This window comes from Ursus americanus, chromosome 13 (genome assembly GCF_024610735.1).
Source record: "Ursus americanus isolate L20-20 chromosome 13, mUrsAme1.1.p, whole genome shotgun sequence".
Taxonomy (NCBI): Eukaryota; Metazoa; Chordata; class Mammalia; order Carnivora; family Ursidae; genus Ursus; species Ursus americanus.
In genome coordinates, this window is record NC_142139.1 from 12,781,521 (window position 1) to 12,801,070 (window position 19,550).

Here is a 19,550-nt window from a genome sequence, read left to right on the forward strand (position 1 = left end):
GGACTGTTATGGAATTCTTCCATTGTATTTCTCAATATAAAACTCACTTCTATAGATCAACTGATTTTCTCTTTTCATCGTATACTTTATCTTATAGCAAGTTAGAAGTCGTGACAGCAGGATTCCTTTACCTTTCAGCATCCTTTACAAGAAAGACTGGCAGAAAAGCATCAAATACTGCTTATGTCTTGCACAAATCATATGTAGAGACATACGTAAGAAAGACATTTTGGTATGGAGGACAAAGGAACTCAGGTTTTCAGCTTCCTCCCCAAGAGCCATTTACTTTGTTGTTACTATTAACCTTCTGACCTCTGTGTTTTTATGCTACGAGTACTATTAGAGCTTTGGAGAGTTTAGTTCAAGTACTAACACAGACTCTACTCGCCTTAGGTATTTAACTTTCAGCTTGACCTTAAAAAAAACATGAGTGATTTTGGTTTGCAGTTAGAAATTCAAGTCCACTTTCTGCTTTATATCTTTTTTAAGTATCTCTTAGAAAAGAAAGCTTTTATTTTCTAAACAGTTTTCTATTCCAAGTTGGTTTATCTTTGGGTCTTTTTAATAGAGCATATAGCAAAGCATTGTATTTCAGAAAAAAAGAAGTGAAGTATTCTATAAAGACATAATCTTTTTTTATGGAATGGTCCTTGACCTGCCTGCTGTGTTATTTGTCCCCTTTGCATCCAGCTCAGCGGCAAGCTTTTTATTCACCTCCACTGCCAAGAAAAGGGAGTGTAAACTTAAGAGAAGTAATATCAAAGGAACATACTATATACAAAGAACTGTGGATCACTTTGCACCTGGGATGTATCTGGCTAAAACTGCCTGTTATATGATTCTCTAGCCTGGTATGGGGCTCAGTGGGTGAAGCAGCAAGATAAGATATGTGTAGTCTCTGAAACCACAGCTTCTTGGCCTGCAGCGCTGCCCAAGCTCTCACCCTGCTGACAGAGATTATGTACAGACATTCAGTTTCTTTTTAGATTTTCTTGTCAATCACCAGTTGGCCTTACACACATCAGCAGTGGAGCTGTTGTAGAATATTTGGAATTTCAAGTCATTGTCTTATGTCCGAATTGGTCTAAATCCTCCTTCACCAAGCCCTTTGCAGTTCCGAATACTGCCCTGATAATTTAGTTACTCTTGTTAAAGTAACTGTACTAATAAGTTTTTTCTGTGGTACTTTGGACATGTTGAGGATGAGCGGGAGTCAAACAAAATGTATGTTCTCAGGAATGTCATTTATTGCTTCCTATTTTTTCTGCTAGTGATAGTGAAGACTATCTCTTTGGTACTTAAAAAGAAATAATTAAAATCCTCTAAGAATGTACTGAACTGCAAACAGATATGAATTCTCAACTAACCACATAAATCCAGTTTTTTGCACACAGAAGAATAAATGAATGAAACTAGGTCTACACAAAGATTTTACTATACAGCCTTGTCATGAAAAAGTACTCCAAATTAAGCACTCTATAAACTGCTTACCTTCAATATAAAAACAGTTCCAATTTCAAAACTATTTTCGAGAAGAATGGCAGTAAATTTCCATTGTAAGTGCGTTATTTATTCCTTTCCACAATTGCTAAAGAAAGTATTCCTTAAAAAAATAAAAACTGAGCTACCCTATGATCCAGCAATTGCACTACTGGGTATTCACCCCAAAGATACAGACGTAGTGAAGAGAAGGGCCATGTCCACCCCAATGTTCATAGCAGCATTGTCCACAATAGCTAAATTGTGGAAGGAGCTGAGATGCCCTTCAGCAGATGACTGGATTAAGAAGATGTGGTCCATATATACAATGGAATATTACTCAGCTATCAGAAAGAATGATTACACGACATTTGCAGCAACATGGACGGGACTGGAGGAGATTATGCTAAGTGAAATCAAGCAGAGAAAGACAATTATCACATGGTTTCACTCATTTATGGAACATAAGAAATAGGAAGATTTGTAGGAGAAGGAAGGGAAGAATGAAGGGGGGTAAACAGAAGGGGAAATGAACCATGAGAGACTGTGGACTCTGGGAAACAAACTGAGGGCTTCAGAGGGGAGGGGTGTGGGGGATTGGGATAGGCCAGTGACAGGTATTAAGGAGGGCACATATTGCATGGTGCACTGAGTGTTATATGCAAAGAATGAATCATGGAACATTGCATCAAAAACTGGGGATGTATTGTATGGTGACTAATATAACAAAATAAAAATTATAAAAAAAAAAGTATTCAAGACTTCCAAATTCCATACAGTCATTGGATAGTCTATGAGGTCTTAAAATGACTTACTACTGTCATTGTGAATTTTAAATGACATTGAATATGTAAAAAAAAATCTGATTTTCTTGGTCAGGATGATGTGATTTAAATAAGCAGTATAAGTTTTAAACAATATAAATGGGAACTTCTCATTTAATTAAGGAAATTAGTATTTTACAATTCTTGTTCAACATAACCTTCATGCCTAAATTGTAAATTGGACTGATATACTCACACTATTTTAGCTTTCATGTTATGTGTTACATTGTGTTTTAGGCTGACTGATCACTTGAGAGAAAGCACTAAAAATCATGTTTAGCATGGAATTGTGCTAATTTATATAAACTAATTTCTGAAAAATATTAACTTTTTATTTTTCCATGAACATATGCACTCACAATTACACATAGTCATCAATGACCATGACATGAGGTTTCATACATAGAAATACTGATTAAATACCTGAACCTGACATCTTTATTTCTCAGTCAGTTAATCTGCTTGTTAACACAGATGAAACTGGACTGAGGTGTATGAATTTTTAATACTAATTTACTGTGAAAATTTCAATAAACGGAAATAAGAATTTGAAGGCTAGGGGCTGAATAAACATTGTGGGTTTGTTTTGTTTTGTTCTGTGGATGGGGCTTGACCAAGTCATAAAGAATCAAAGCTGCTTCAAAATCCAAGAAGTTCTTCAACTGTGTCTCATCCCACTTCCCCCAGCAACCACATTTATATTGCCTAGGAAGTCTTCCCATCCCATTGTAGATGAGCTTGAGTAAAACTGTGCCACATTAAAACCTTTTTTGTAGGAAAAAAAAATAGCCATAGTAGCTAAAATCTGTTGGTTCCCAGGATAACCCATGAAAGAAGCACCTAGCAATGGTGCGTAGTGAAAAAGAAGATAATCTGCTCCAATTTCTTATCATTAATTTGTTTTTAAAAGTGGTTATAACATTTGAAAATCAATGTAAATGCAGATGTTCTACATTTATAGGGCTACATATATTGCTTCATACTAACGCTATATGTGATAGGTACTATTAGCTCCATTTTTCAGCTAAAAAAACAAAAACGGGCACAGAAAAGCTAAGCCAAAAGTCACTCAGCAAATAAATCGAGGAGTCAGGACTAAAACTCAATCAGTCCACTGGACTGCACTGCCAATCTATTAAGTTCTTTAAGTTGGCACAAGACGTTAGAACCAGAGAAAAACAATATTGTAAATTATGACTAATGAACAGTACATCAATAGGAAGTACTTTCTTTAAATGACTGAAACCTTAAAATGAGCTTTTTAAGTTGTCTCAGGCCTTCTTATAAAAAGAATCCATCTTCAGACACACTATCACTTTGCATCATAAATGTACAATCATAGTGATATGCAAATTAATATCACACTGAAATACCACTAGAATGGCTATAATCCAAAAGACAATACCAAACGTTGGCAAAAACGTGGAGAAACTGGAACCCTCATATATTGCTGATGATAATGTAATATATATGGCCATTTTGGAAAAGCAGTTTTGCAGTCTCTTAAAAATTAAACAGAAGCTTACAAATAATTCTACTCCTAGGAATCTACTCCAAGAGAAATGAAAACCTATGTCCAACAAATACTTGTTCACAGAAGCATTATTAATAATAGCCCAAAACTGATAACCCCATGGTGGGAAGCACATGTGATTCCTACTTCGTTGGATTCTACTTCATAAGTTTAAATTAACAGTTTATCTTCCCATTGTCTGCCCTGTGATTTTTTTTTTAAGGCTCATGCTTACTTCAGTATTCTCCAACACTGTGATTGTATGCTAGTGATACTGCTTTTAGAATGTTATGAAGTGAGGAAATAAATGTGTTTGAAATGACAAAAAAAAATTTTTTTAATAAATACATAAATAAATAAAAGCCAAAAACTGGAACTAACCCAAATGTCTATCACCTGGTAAATTGATTAACAAAATTTGGCATATCCACGCCAGCAAAAAAAAAAAGGGGGGGGACAGGGAAGGTCCAGAAAAGACAAATTAGAGACTGAAAAGCAGATCACTGCCGGCCTGGGGCTGGAGGTAACAGCAGGATTGCTTCCAGTGGGCTCTAAGGAATTTTTTTGGGATTATGGAAATGTCCTAATACTGGATTGTGGTGATAGTTATACAACTATATGAACTTGCTACAAATCACTTAATTGTACACTTAAGATGGGTCTTATAAGTTAATTGTACCTTAAAAAGCTGTTACAAATAAAATGGGTATCAGCAAAATGGTTCATTAAATCATAAAAGCATGTTTGCAGAGAGGAAACTGGTAAGAAAACAAAAACAAAAAGTAGCTTCTGTGTTTGTTCCATATTAGTAACACCTAAATGATGGTGTTTTGATTTTGAAATTCACCTTCATTGTTTGCAATTCACTATTCTCCCATGGAAATGTTATTTCAATCTAAAGTCGTTTTAAACATACTTGAACTTCTAAGTATAATCCCAATATTCCCTAGGATTCACCTGCCCAAGGGTAAAATTAAAGTCACATTTTTATTAATTTAAAAATGTTACCAGTTGGAGAATGAATCATTGGAGAATTTCAAATGTCCCTGCCTACAAGAAATTTAAGAACCAATCCATTCTCTCTTTTTTTAAGATTTTATTTATTTGAGAGAGACAGAGAGAGAGCGTGTACAAGTGGGGAGGAGGGGCAGAGAGAGAGGGAGACGCAGACTCCCCACCGAGCAGGGAGCCCAATGTGGGGCTCAATCCCAGGACCCCAGGATCATGAGCTGAGCCGAAGGCAGAGGCTCAACTGACTGAGCCACCTAGCTGTCCCCCTTATTTTTAAGATTTTATTTATTTGAGTGAGTGAAGAACCAATCCATTCCTGTTTTACTCTACTTCAACAAAGTTCTAGTGGATGACTATTACATGCAATACTCTGGGATACAATAATAAAGTATCTCTACCTCCAGGAAGGGGTGGGTAACCAGAGGGATAAACTACACATAAAATTTCCCCCAAAAGGTTCACTTCCTGAAGTCCTTTAAAGGAGGGTTCTAGGCATGACTAGTGCCTACACAAAGAAAGGTTTCTTGCTGTCTCACCAGGTATCAGTGGTACCAAGGTTAATCTTAAGAGGAACACATGATATTCCAAACATGTAGGGAGATCTTTCTCTATTTCATGTCAGGCTTCTTCACTTGAACTCTGAAACTGCATTGCTGATGTCTTCAAACTCATAAGGTCAACATCAATCCCTTCACCTCTAGCTCAAGTCACCTGGAAAATAAACATGATCACCCTCCTGCCTTCCTCTCCTTTTCTGTTCCACTCCAACACACTTATGCCATTGCCTATGAACTTATGCATACAGATGCCTGGGCTACGTGCCAGCCACACATACACACACATACTTTTCCTCAATAAAGCCCAGTTTGACAGCCTGCTGCATGAGATGTAACCAATTAACAGAGATGAAAGAAGAACCTATTTTTATTCTGATTCTAAATTATATTATGTGTGAAGTTCAGCACCTCTTAAGAAAACATCATTCTGTCAGAAGGCTGCTCATTTTAACATAAGGCATATGTATGTTCCAGAGATGTACAGGTATATTATCAAAAAAATAATAATAGTTGGTCTGGATTCTGAATTCTGATCACTTAAATACTTAAAATGAGCCAGAATTCAATTGTAGAAATTGCTAAGGGCAAAATGTTTATGAAAAATACTATATCAGTAGCAGACTTCCAGAAATTGTATCTTATTAGCACTTCCCAGCTTTCTTTCTTGTACAGATTATTTAAATAATAGTCTTTTAAATGCTTTTTATTTTCTTGTACCTCTGAGTATGGGACTACTTTATTCAGTTGCCTAACTGATTCAAACAGGAATATAAATAACATGAAGACCTATCATGTTGTGCCCTGATCTCACAAAATTGTGTCAGTAATCATGAGAAATAGGCTTTGCCGAAAGTGGGATGTGAATAATCCTTTAGGGTCTCTAATACCCAAACCAGCACACAGGCAAAAATCTAGGTTTGCATTTTTATAGACTCCACAAGATTAGCTACGTAAAGACTACCTTCCAAATCACATCCATCCATACACACACACTTTCAATCACAGTATAATTTTAAATCAGCTTTACTGATGTAAAATTCATAGATAATAAAATCTACTCATTTTAACTGTACAGATTGATGAATTTTGACAAACGGTTACGGTTGCATATACCAACACAATCAAGACACAGAACATTTCCATTAACCCAAAAAGTTTCTGGATGCTCCTTTGCAGTCAATCCTTTCCCCTCACTCCTGACCCCCAGCAACCACTTTCTTTCATTTAGCATAGTGCTTCTGAGATCTCTCCCTGTTGTTACATCTATCAGTAATTAGCTCTTTTTTATCATTGAGTAGTACTCGATTTTATGGGTATACCACATTTCGTTCATCCTTTCACTAATTGATAGACATAGAGTTGTTTCCATTTGAGGCTATTTATAAACATTTGTGTACAGATATTTGTATGGACATATAAATTCATTTTTCTTGGGTAAATACCTAAAAATAAAGTTGGTGGGTCAAATACCATTTATATATTTAAATACATAAGGAGCTCTCCAAAGTGGCTGTAATATTTTTAATTTCTACCAACAAGGTGTAACAGTTCTAATGGTTCCACATCTTTGCCAACACTTGGTATTGGTCTTTTTAAATTGTCATTCTACTGAGTGTATAATAATATTTCATCTGTGATTTTAGTTAGCATTTCCTTAATGACTAATTATGTTGAGCAAACTTTCATTTGCTTACTGGTCATTCCAATATGTTTTTTGATGAAATACCTGTTCTAATCTTTACCCAATTTTTATTGGTATTGTTGCCTTTTTTTGTTATATATTCTGAATACAAGTCCTTTATTAGTCCTACGTTTTACAAATACTATTGCCTAACCTATAACTCCTCTTTTCATTTACTAAAGTATTTTAGAATAACAAAGGTTTTAAATTTTGATGTATTCAAAATTATCATTACTCTTTTTTTATCATTCATCCTATCTTTGCCTAAATCAAGATTACAAAATTTTTCTGTGTTTTTCTCCTTTTTCCTTTCAAAATTTTTATAGTTTAACCTCTTAAGTCTAGGTCTATGATTGACTTCAGGTTAATTGTTATATACAATGTAAGCAAGCATGAATATTCATATCTTCCATATAGATATCTAATTTTTCCAGTTTAATTTGTTTAAAACATTGTTCTTTCCCATCAAATTTATTTGGCACCTGCTTTTGAAAATCAGTTGATTATAGATGCGTTGGTCTATTTCTGGACTCTATTTTGTTCCATTTATTCATTGGTGCAAATACCACACAGACCTGATTACTATAGCATTATAGTAAATCTTAAAAATTCAATAGTATAGGACAACCAATTTTGTTCTCCTTTTTCAAATTGCTTTAGCTTGGCTAGGTCCTTTGCATTTCCATATACATTTTAGAATCATCTTTTCAATTCCTACAAATTCCATTGCAGCTTTGATTGGAATCACACTGAATCCATAGATAAATTTGGAGAGATTTGATATTTTAAAAATACTTCTATGAACATAGAATAGCCCTCTTTGTTTAGGTCTTCTACAATTCTTCTTAACAATGTTTTGTAGTTTTCACTGTCAGATCTTGCACATATTTTTTTTTAAGTTTTGATTTTTTATTATATTATGTTAGTCACCATACAGTACATCCCCGGTTTCCGATGTAAGGCTCGATGATTCATTAGTTGCGTATAACACCCAGTGCACCATGCAATGCGTGCCCTCCTTACTACCCATCACCGATCTATCCCATTCCCCCACCCCCTTCCCCTCTGAGGCCCTAAGTTTGTTTCTCATAGTCCATAGTCTCTCATGTTTCATTCCCCCTTCTGATTACCCCCCTTTCTTTATCCCTTTCTTCCCCTACTGATCATCCTAGTTCTTATGTTCCATAGATGAGAGAAATCATATGATAGTTGTCTTTCTCTGCTTGACTTATTTCACTTAGCATTATCTCCTCCAGTGCCGTCCATGTTGCAGCAAATGTTGAGAACTCGTTCTTTCTGATAGCTGAGTAATATTCCATTGTATATATGGACCACAACTTCTTAATCCAGTCATCTGTTGAAGGGCATCTCGGCTCCTTCCACGATTTAGCTATTGTGGACATTGCTGCTATGAACATTGGGGTGCATATGGCCCTTCTCTTTACTACGTCTGTATCTTTGGGGTAAACACCCAGTAGTGCAATGGCTGGGTCATAGGGTAGCTCCATTTTTAACTTTTTAAGGGACCTCCACACTGTTTTCCAGAGTGGCTGTACCAACTTGCATTCACACCAACAATGTAGGAGGGATCCCCTTTCTCCACATCCTCTCCAACAATTGTTGTTTCTTGCCTTGTCTATTTTTGCCATTCTAACTGGCGTAAAGTGGTATCTCAGTGTGGTTTTGATTTTAATTTCCCTGATGGCTAATGATTTTGAACATTTTTTCATGTGTCTGTTAGCCGTTTGTATGTCTTCATTGGAAAAGTGTCTGTTCATATCTTCTGCCCATTTTTTGATTTGTTTATTTGTTTCTCATGTATTGAGTTTGAGAAGTTCTTTGTAGATCTTGGATACCAGTCCTTTATCTGTAGTGTCATTTGCAAATATATTCTCCCATTCCATGGGCTGCCTCTTAGTTTTTCTGACTGTTTCCTTGGCTGTGCAGAAACTTTTAATCTTGATGAAGTCCCATAAATTCATTTTATCTTTTGTTTCTCTAGATCTTGCACATATTTTATGTTAAATTTTTCCCTAGGTATTTCACATTTTTAGGCTAATTTAAATGTGTAATTTTGGTTGCCAGTTGTTCACTGCTCACACTATGATTTTAATAAAAAGTCAGAAACAGTATTCTGAGTAGTGTGGATTTAGAAACAAAGGAAAAAGCATCTCCAAGTAATAATCCTGCACTCCATATCATTAAGGGGTTATATAATCAAAGCTCAAAGGAAAAAGAGCTACATAAAATATTTTGGCAAACTGTGGCACATGGGTGGCTCAGTCAGTTGAACATCTGACTCTTGGTTTCAGCTCAGGTCATGATCAGGGTCATGAGACAGGGTCCACATCCAGCCCCATGTTCAGTACTTAGTCTGCTTGAGATTCTCTCCCTCTCCCTCTGACCCTCCCCTAACCCTCTCTCTCTCATTCTCTCTCTCTCTCCCTAAAATAAATAAATAAATAAAATCTTAAAAAAAATGTTTTGGCAAACTAAAATATAAGTTTAGTATGTTAACTAACTGGAATTAAAATTAAAACTTAAAATAAATAATAAATAATAAACAAATAAAACCACATTAAAGATAAAAAATAAATAAAATATAGATTTAATGTGCTACTATTACTTTGATTATAGTTATGCCATGAAAATCCACATTTATAAGTACCGTGACTTTAATACAGTGCTCATACCAAAATAAGAAAGTGGCTCTGGAAAAAAAAATTAAGTGGATTATAGCTGGAGAATTCTAAAATTAATCACTCCATGGCACACCAAAACCCTTTCTCTTCTATTACTTTGTAATTATATGGTATAAGTACTATGTAAGTCCATAGATATGGATGAAACCGACTTGTCATTTTTAAACCCTACAAAGGAAAAAAGCAGCCTTGAAATTTATAAAAATTTTTTCTTTCAGATTAAGGAGGTAGGCTTATTAATTTCTATTAATAGAAGACCTTCTGCTGACAATTTTTCTATTAGGAATCTGGCAAACTCACAAATATGACAGATGGACTAAGAATTCAGAAGTATGCCAAAAGACTTTATGCAAAGTGACTTAGTCAAAAAATATGCCAGTTTCTCTGATTATAGATTAGGATCCAAAAATATATTCATGTATTTGGTCATTATAACTTATAAACTGCTTAAAAATACTTTTCTGTGTTTTGTATTTTTAATTTTTTTTTTTTAGGTTTGATTCTCATAAAGGTTTCTGGTGTCAGTTATTGGAAGAAGGTAAAACAAAATGCCTTGGAAAGAGCAAAGGAAGAAAATACCCTCCAATGGATCCTGATGTAAGTATAAAGCTTAAAAACACAAATGAAATAAGCAAACTAATAAATAATATGTATTTTCTTAAAAAGTGGTTAAAATAAAAATTTAGCCCTTCAGTGTATCCAGGTTGCTTATTGGATTTTTCCAATGATATATTACCTGTCATGTAAGAGTAAAGGAAAATAACAGAATTTTCTATTTTGAAGCAGAACAAAGAAGGCAACCTCTCATTACAAAAAGAAGATACATTCATAGAAATTTTAGCACTAAATATGTTAACGGAAACCAAGACAGGAAATACATCAACTGGAAATTGAAAACAAGACCAAAAGATTTCTATTTTTCCCCCACTAAGTCACTCTATAGTAGTAAGTGTGGCCTGGATAATAATATTTCTTTGGTGGTTTTCTTTGGATGATTATTAAAATTTACCTTCAGAGCACTATGAAAATAACCCTTACACATTAATAGAAACTCAAGGGCAACTTCCATGGTATTTCAAGAAAGTAATATAAAATATATCATTTTCATTTATGTCAGAGCTATTTCTCTATTATATTTATTAAACTAAAATGTTTAAAAGGCTGTGGAACATTTTTCTTAGCATTTTATTTTACTTCTATCAAACCCAGACATACTAAGACATAATATTAGATTTTGTGGTAGAGAAAGATGAGAAAAACAAAACTTTTTAGAATATCAGTACTTCTATATTGATACTCCAGCAAAGTTACCGTGTAATACATTCCAAGGGTTTTTTAACTCACACTTCTGACACCAAATATGTGGCATTTCATACCAACCAATCATACAAATTTCTGTAGATACCAACTAGGTGCCCTAAAATTTAACTCAATTGTGACACTAACTAGTATAGACTCCACAGGTAAATGGCTTACTACCACGATGACTGTCCTCCCTTCAGACTCCAATAGCAAGCAACAGGTTCCCAGGTTACTCACTTCTGTCCAAAGTGGCTACAAATCAAGGGTTCTCATGACTCCTTCCTCAGGTTTTACAATTTGCTATAACAGTTCAGAGAACCCAGGGAAATACTTTACCTTCTATTATTATAAAGGATACAGATGAATAGCCAGATTAAGAGGCCCACAGACCAAGGTCCAGAAGGGTGCTAAGTGATGGAGCTTCTGTACCACCCCCCCAGCACATGGATGCATGTACAAGCCTGACATACTCCAGAGTCTTCATTTAGGGTTTTTATGGGGGTTCCATTTATGTAGGCATGATTGATTAAATCACTGGACATTAGTCATTACCTCAATCCCCAGTCCCTTTTTCCTTCTTTGGAGGTCGGGGGGGGGGGGGGAGGGCTGAGAGTTCCCAACCTCTAATCTTACGTTTGGTTCCTCTAGAACTAGCCACCATCTGACACTATCTATGGTCCCAACAAGAGTCACCTCATTAGCATAAACTCAGGTATGGTTTAAAAGGGCTTATTATGAATAACAAAACACACTCCTTTCACCCCTATCACTCAGGAAATTGCAAGAGTTTTAGGAGCTCTGTGCCAGGAACCAGGGATGAAAACCAAATACATATATTTCTTATTATATCACAATCATGTATATACTGAGTTTATCTAAGGGAGTAAAGTGGTTGATTTTATGCAAATAGTGACCAGAGAGAAGGCAAGGGTAAAGGAAGCTTCTTAAAGACAATGGAAACACGAATGTGAGAATGGATGAGAGTAGGCAGTAAGGTCATAACGTTGCTTGCTTCTCCTCTTATCACAGAAAAATGCCAGCACCCAACTGTCACCAAAACATCATAGAATGCATGTAATCCAGGTAAATTAAGAAAGTTGTTGGCCTACTTCTACTTTTACTTTGTTTATGAAAATATAGTGTAGAAAAAGAATAAAAACTGACATTCTAAATTAATACCACTAAATCTAATATCTCTCCAAATCAGAAGCATGTAATAGATTCTTCAGTTTAATAATAGGCCCATAAACAACCTGATATTGAATGTATGATTCTTTTTATTATATTTTATATTATAAAGTATATATTATCTCCTCTTATTTTATTATTTTACATGTTTGTATGAAGCAGTCGGATTACATTGAAATATATTAGCATATATCCTATCTGTGATTTTACCATCTAAAATATTCCCCCTTCTGAATGACTGTCAGATAACAATGTGTGTTCAATAAATCCTGCATACCACAAAGTTCTATTCTAGTAACTTTTGGCCTGCACATATTAGACTCTAAAATAGAATATATTGTCCATTGCAGATCTCATTTCATTTGTGTTGCCATAATGAGGTAGCAAAGCAACAAGGGGAAAGGGTACTTGAGTAAGGGGACATGATTACGGGGACACATATTACATAGAGTAGGGCACAGGACAAGGGTTTGTCTACAGCGGCACATTGACACGGCAGCCAGTTTTGAAAATGATGCCCAAAAGGCCAATAGCAGTTGAGGTAAGGTTGAGATAATCCTCAGTATCAGGAGGTTCAATTCAAACACCAAAGGGATGGACAGTAGAAATGGATCCCCTTAGTTAAGATGTTGGACAATCACTGACTATATGGAAACATTAGGGAGCAAGCTGGCAAGAACTGGGTAGCCCCAGGCTGCGGCTGTTCCAAGCAGGACTTGAGTCATAAAGAGAAACAGTGCAAAGTGAGCCATTAAGAGAGAACAAAATGGGGGAGTTCAGAAACTCAGAGACAAAGACCTAAGGGTCTTCCCTAGATTCCAGGTCTGGCTGGCAGCAAAGAAGACACACAATGATCAGGCTCCCAGGTATAGTATCTGGGAAATAAAATTTATCTCTACTGTTTTCTTTTGCCTGAGTATGCCAGCTGGGCCTGGTGGTGGTTTTAGAGCTAATGACTGAGGAAGATCGAAAACAGAAATGAGACAGGCACGAATCTCACAATGGTTTGGATTCTCCCTTGATCCCAGTAATGGTTAGAATATAGCACAAATATTCTATTGAATTCCAGTGATCATGATTCCTATAAAAATCACTATGTTACATCGAAACTATCAATACAAAATGAGGCTTTCTTCTGTGGCGTTTAAATCGAGTACCAGATATGACATTTTAAAAGAATAGCACGAGGAATTAAATTAAAAATTTTTTAAAGTTCGACTCCGCCAAAAATCTGAGTAGTACAAAGCCTGGAGGTACAGATACAGATGCAGAAATCCCCCCTTCACAACACTCCTAACAACGGTCACCCAACCTATACATGAATGCCACTAAATGCCATCTCACAGCCAGCCCTTTCCAGTTTTGACAGTTTCAATTATTAAAATCTTTTCTTTACTGAAGAGAAATCTACCTCCCTCTAAGTCAAGATAGTTTACAAGGCATTCTTTTCCTTCCTTAGGTCAAATCATATAACAGGTGAGAGGTCAACCTGGTTTACCTACTGCATTTTCAAGCCTACCACAATACTGTTTTTAGCAGTATGCCTTTGTATGTCTTAAAACATCTCTTAAGAAAGTATTACGTACCTTCCAAATCTAAATGTAAATTAATGATGACAAAGGAGTATTTTATATTATAGATGTACCAAACTAACATTCTCCATAGCAAGGATGATTTTAATAAGAGCATAATATTAGACCCAACCAGTTGTCACAGCTCTTTTTCTAGCAACTCAATCGAGTTATTTTAACATTTAATTTGGCACAATCAAGTAAATCGCATGCTTAATATAAAATCTCTTTCCCTAGTAAAAACTGTATGTACATAGAGCATCTGTTTTGAAGAAGAGAGTCGCTGTGTTTGTGTTGTGCTAAATAAATAGCCCACATGCTTCATATAAATCTGAATCCAGGTATGGTATACTTGATGCGGACTTAAACACCATCAAAGCATATGAAGTATACTTTAATCAACAAAATGAAATGTACTTTTATGTCCCACCTCAGAGCAGAGAATTTCTGTCAAGCTACTACAGAGATCACAACGTGGAACTGTCCAAACTGCTGCACAGACTGGGGCAGCCTCTGCCATCCTGGCTGCGACAGGAGCTGCAGAAAGTGAGATAGCACTGAGACAACTCGAGAGCCCGTCTGCCGTGTAACATTCACCTTTCCCAAAGCTTCCAAAAGCTACCAAAAGGCTGTTTAAAAATATACCTCTTCAAATGAGAAAAAAAGAACAAAGTTCCTTCCATGTGCTGGCATGTGGATGATTAGGAAAAAACAAACAAACAAAAAGAAAAGAAAAAAGAAAAAAAAAGAAAAAAGAAAATATACCTGTTACAAGCCTTGAGGCCTACGGCCTTTCTCTCAATCCATATCTGAGCCTGTGGGATTATTGTAGACTACTGTGCACTCTTGTGGAAGTCAAGCGCAACCAATATAGGTATCAAACGCAAATGCAAAATTGTTCCATTTCACAGTAATATTTACACTTTTATATATCAACTAAGATTGTGTGTCTGTAGATTTTTAGGCCACTGTTTGCCTGTAAAATGTTTTCTTATTCTTTGATTCTATAAGTGTCCTACAAAACAAGAAGCAAAATAAACATCACAATGTAGCATAAAATGCCAAAGGCATAATACCCATGAAAATGCTTGCCAAGATATAAATCCACTGAATATTTAGAAAGAATTGTAAATTACAATTTGTGCTAGATCAGAGAGTGAAAAAGTTATATATGAGGTTTACCTGCATCAAAATAAAAAGGTAAGTGCTATATCAAAAAAAAAGTGATTTTTCATACACATACTCTACTGCATTTATGTAAAAATTACTAACCTCTGTTGTAATGTAATTGTTATACTGAGATATGGTACATGGAAACACGCTGAGTATACTAAAACGGTAAATGGTAATGTAAAGTGTACTTACTAAATCCTCTAAAAGGGAGAAATTGTAGGAGTCTGAAGATATATCATTGACAATTTATATCCTCTTTTTGAGAGCTACAAAGCTATCCAACAGTCCTCACTGGTTCTACAGAAACACTTGCATAGAATGTGAGGTATGTGTCATCTCCAGAAACATACTGACTTTTAAAAGTAAACAACTTTTTTTAAATTTTCTCAAGAACAAGACCTATTAAATGAAAACTAAGCACAGTGTCTCTAGATGATATGTTATGTTATTCATATCTAAATTATAGAAAAACCACATTTTTCCAGATAGTTCAAAATGAAATTGTATAATGTAGAGATTTATAAAAAAAAAATTGATATATGATTTTTAATCTCCTATTTCCCATGATACTTTTAATATAAGGCAGAAGAAAATAAGCCAGGGCCACATCCCATTTTCTTTAGAATATTTTGTATATTCTCTTGTGGAAGACAATAAAACATAGTTCAATATAAGGATTATCTACCAAATTAATTGGAGGGAGGTCAAAGATGAGCCAGACATGATTCCTTAACTTAAATTTTAATTGATCATATGATTAATAAAGTATTCAAAAAAGAAAAGAATCATATTTATTGTCCTATGCTTGCATTTACTTAATTTTTAAATTCACTATACACATAAAAAAATTTAGTAGTAAAGTCCCTGCTATGATTACATAAGCTGCTATAAAATGTTATTGAAAGTATGATCAGGAGAAAAAAGATATGCAAGAAAAAGCTATAGCCCAAATATTTTTTCTTTGTCATTATAATGTGTGAAACTACTCCATCAATTATTCACTAATTAGAAAACGACTTTGGAGATCCTTCCACTTACTATAAATTTTTTAAATTACATTATAATTATTAAATATTTTTTTAAAGTTGTATGTACCCAAATAATACACTAAGTTTTAAACAAACAAGCTAATACCCAAAAGAACTGGAGAAAGAACAGGTTTTTAAGACCCCTACTATAAAAGCAAAATCAAAGTCATTTGGACCAATATGGTAAACTCAATCTTCATGCTTACTGTGGCCTTTTTTAAAGCAGCACTTGCCCAGCACGGTAGGAAAATGAATGTAATCTTTCATCTCCGCTAATTTAAGAAAACTGGCTTAAGAGGGGTACACATAATGAGAATAAGGCCCAGCAGTTACATACAATATCATGTTTTTATTTTGACAACACTTCCACTGATAAAAAAAAAAAAAAAGAAAGAAAGAAAGAAAGAAAGAAAGAAAGAAAGAAAGAAAGAAAGAAAGAAAAAGAAAAACTGATACATTTGTGTTTTAATGACGGGATGTGCATTTAAATTTCTAAACAAAGCTGCTCATGACACAGTTTTGTCCAGGTAAACTGAGTCAAGTGAACAGCCTACCCTTTAAGATAAAAGTTAAAAAACATACTGGATGCTTGTATAATGAAAGAAAAAGGAAAAGGTCATACCAAAATTTACTCATTCAGAGGACAGGCATTATGCTATCTATAGTAGCAAACCTTTGAACGGATTTTCAACCACTCAATGTATCTTGGAGGTAACATCAAATTCTAGAGGACATACATACTTTCCACATTAAATACTCCAGCTGGTTATTAAGATATTCTAAATGTAACATAAATACATATGAGAAAAGAATGAGAGCTAATGTGATTTAAAACTAGCTTTGTATAGAATTCCTTTTTCATTGCTTAAAATTGGAACTTCCTCAGGAAGAAATGAAATGGTTATTTCAATGTTTATAGCTATGATATTCTTGTCATTCACATTGAATGAAAATTACTGGAAACATTTTTTCTCTGAGTTTTTTAAAATAAAAAACCTAAATATAATTCTGATAGTAGCATGGTACCTCATATGTACAACAATAAACTGTGATTAAAAAAAATGAAGAGTTTGGGCCTGGTGATTTTAGGTGATAAGTAGATATTTGATTGTTTGTGTTTGCCTGGGACAGAGTGGGAGGTGGTTATAGAACACAGATACCACTAATATAACTCAAAATGGAGAGATGCATGGAAAACTTCCAACTAGGAAATAAGTAAGTTTATTTTTAACAATATAACTCTTCACAGATCCTTCTAATCAATATTAGCAATTTTTTTTAGTTCTAATAGATATGAAGCAACTCCTAGGGTCACTATGGGATCCTACAGTAAGAGAATAAGAGAAACACACAGCTGTTACTTAACCCGAATAATTACAGTGTTTCTTACTCCCAGTACTCTGTTCTGCTTCCTACAAATGGGCTCCTTTCTTTAAACTTTTAAAAAGTGTTAGCTAATCTCTCTTTTATTAAAAACCTATCAAAACAATCTCTGTCCCCCAAAAAACAAAAATAAAATGTGGGTGGAGTTAGCCATTTAGCCACACCTTCCACAAACTTTTTTTCTCTATTCCAGCTACTTTTTTTTCTAGAAATCAGATTTTTCTCATGTTGCAATGCCCCCCTCACCCCTGCCTACATGCGCCATTTGATTTCCCCACGGGTTTGTCTCCCACACACACAGTTCTCCAGTATGGAATACACCGGACCTAAATATGTCATTTTCTCTCTAAACATGTCATCCTATGTTCTGTCTACTCCAGGACCAACTGACAGTTAATAAACCAACCGCATCAACAGTAGTGGCTTATAACGACTTATAATATACTTTTCAGAGATATCAGTACTGCAATTTCCAAGAGATATGTTTTAACCCAAAGTCTCTAACTAATGGGGAGGCACTGAACTGCTCATACGTTTGGTATGAAGGAATTTCTCTAATTTCAAATTACACTCTATCACTGAATTCTATTCTGCCAAAGCTGACTCTGCTTGGTTACCACCTACAACATAGCTGCTGCCTTCTTCCTGCCTATCCCACCCCAAGCACACATACCACCATCTCCAAAAAGCTGGCAATCATGGAAAGAGCAATGAATACTTGTGGTGGATAATCCTTAAGAAATTATTTGTGTTGGCTAGAAATGTCTACCTTCTCTTCACTTACTGTGAGCAGACTAAATTTATAAGGTCAAGCCATGTCTTGGTCAAGCCAAGACAGCGGGACATTTACTCCATTCCCAGGAAAACCTAGACTCTACCTTGAGTATGCCACACACATATGGTCAAGCGGACCTAACAGAATTTTGGGGCCATGTCCCACCACCCATTGCCACTACTAGTTCTTGCCATTTATTGTCCTCACGAAACTGTCTATGAGCTCTCTATACATTCATTGCTCTTAACAAAAGTCACAAAGAATTTATTCACTTATTTTTTATTATATGAAATTTATTTTTAACCTCCCCTTGTGCCTTCTTCCATTAATGCTTTATCAATCTTAACCTGTGAGTTTCTATAATTTCTCAGCCTATGCCCAAAAGTTATAAATACAAAGACTAGTAAATCATGAAAACTGGAACTTGCTATATTTTCACCATCCCCTTTAGGGCATCTTTTAGAGACAGGAATCATGACTAGTGTCAATAAGTATTTAAGAAAGACATTTACTTGCCAGATTTAGGCAAATATCTTATTTGCCTAGCAATCCCTTTCAAGGAAGTAAAAGCAAATTTTACAAATTTATTACCCGCAGCATAAAGTCTCCAAGATATTGTTAGGAAGAATGTATTTACCCACATTTTATCATACAGAAAACTGAATTAAACTTAATGAAATGTGAAACACTTCCAAAGTACACAGGATCTGTGACAAACCTTACATAAAACTGTCTATATCAAGCTGCTTCTTGGTTATGAGGGAATAAATTAAGTACAGGAAATGCCTGCTGTCTACATATCTGATGCCAAAATGCTCTATTTCAAATCAATAACTAAAATGGAAACCAGATCCTGCTCTTAAATATTACACATAATTTATACAGTTGGACCAAAGAAGATTGGTCGTCTTTTCTCTATTTGGTAAATAATACTCTGAGTCTGGTTTTGTTTTGTTTTGTTTTGTTTTAGTTTCAACCACTTTAAACAGAAATGCAAGCTCAAAACATTATATACTCCTACGGTTGTAATGTATCTTTTCAGAACTTAATTTATGTCCTTCAAAGCAAACACAACTTTTTTTTAATTTTATTTTTACCTTAATTTAAATGTACTTTATTGATAAAAAATGCTAACCATCATCAGGTTATAAATAAATATAAATATAAATAAAATATAAAAATAAAATATAAGTGAATATAAATATATATTAAAATATAAACATATATTTATATAACATATAAATATATATTAAAAATATATATATAAATAAAAAATAAGTGAATAAATTCTTTATGAATTTTGTTAAGAGCAGTGAATGTATAGAGAACTCTTATAGACAGGTTTCAACAGGTCATAATCACT

General features: G+C 34.6%; 1 protein-coding gene and 1 long non-coding RNA gene across 8 annotated transcripts in view; one reads left to right on the forward strand and one right to left on the reverse strand.

The window, feature by feature from the left end:
- Window positions 1-14,588, forward strand: part of LOC123793328 (bifunctional heparan sulfate N-deacetylase/N-sulfotransferase 3) — a 174,774-nt gene extending 160,186 nt beyond the window's left edge. For all 4 annotated transcript variants that reach the window (XM_045799081.2, XM_045799080.2, XM_045799082.2 and 1 more), the window contains 2 exons: window positions 10,262-10,364; window positions 14,264-14,588. In XM_045799081.2, the coding sequence (XP_045655037.2) occupies window positions 10,262-10,364; window positions 14,264-14,383 (223 nt within the window). In that variant the 3' untranslated portion in view covers window positions 14,384-14,588. The remainder of the gene's footprint in view (window positions 1-10,261; window positions 10,365-14,263) is intronic.
- Window positions 1-19,550, reverse strand: part of LOC123793334 (uncharacterized) — a 500,602-nt gene that overhangs the window by 460,696 nt on the left and 20,356 nt on the right. The gene's annotated exons all lie outside the window — the stretch shown is intronic.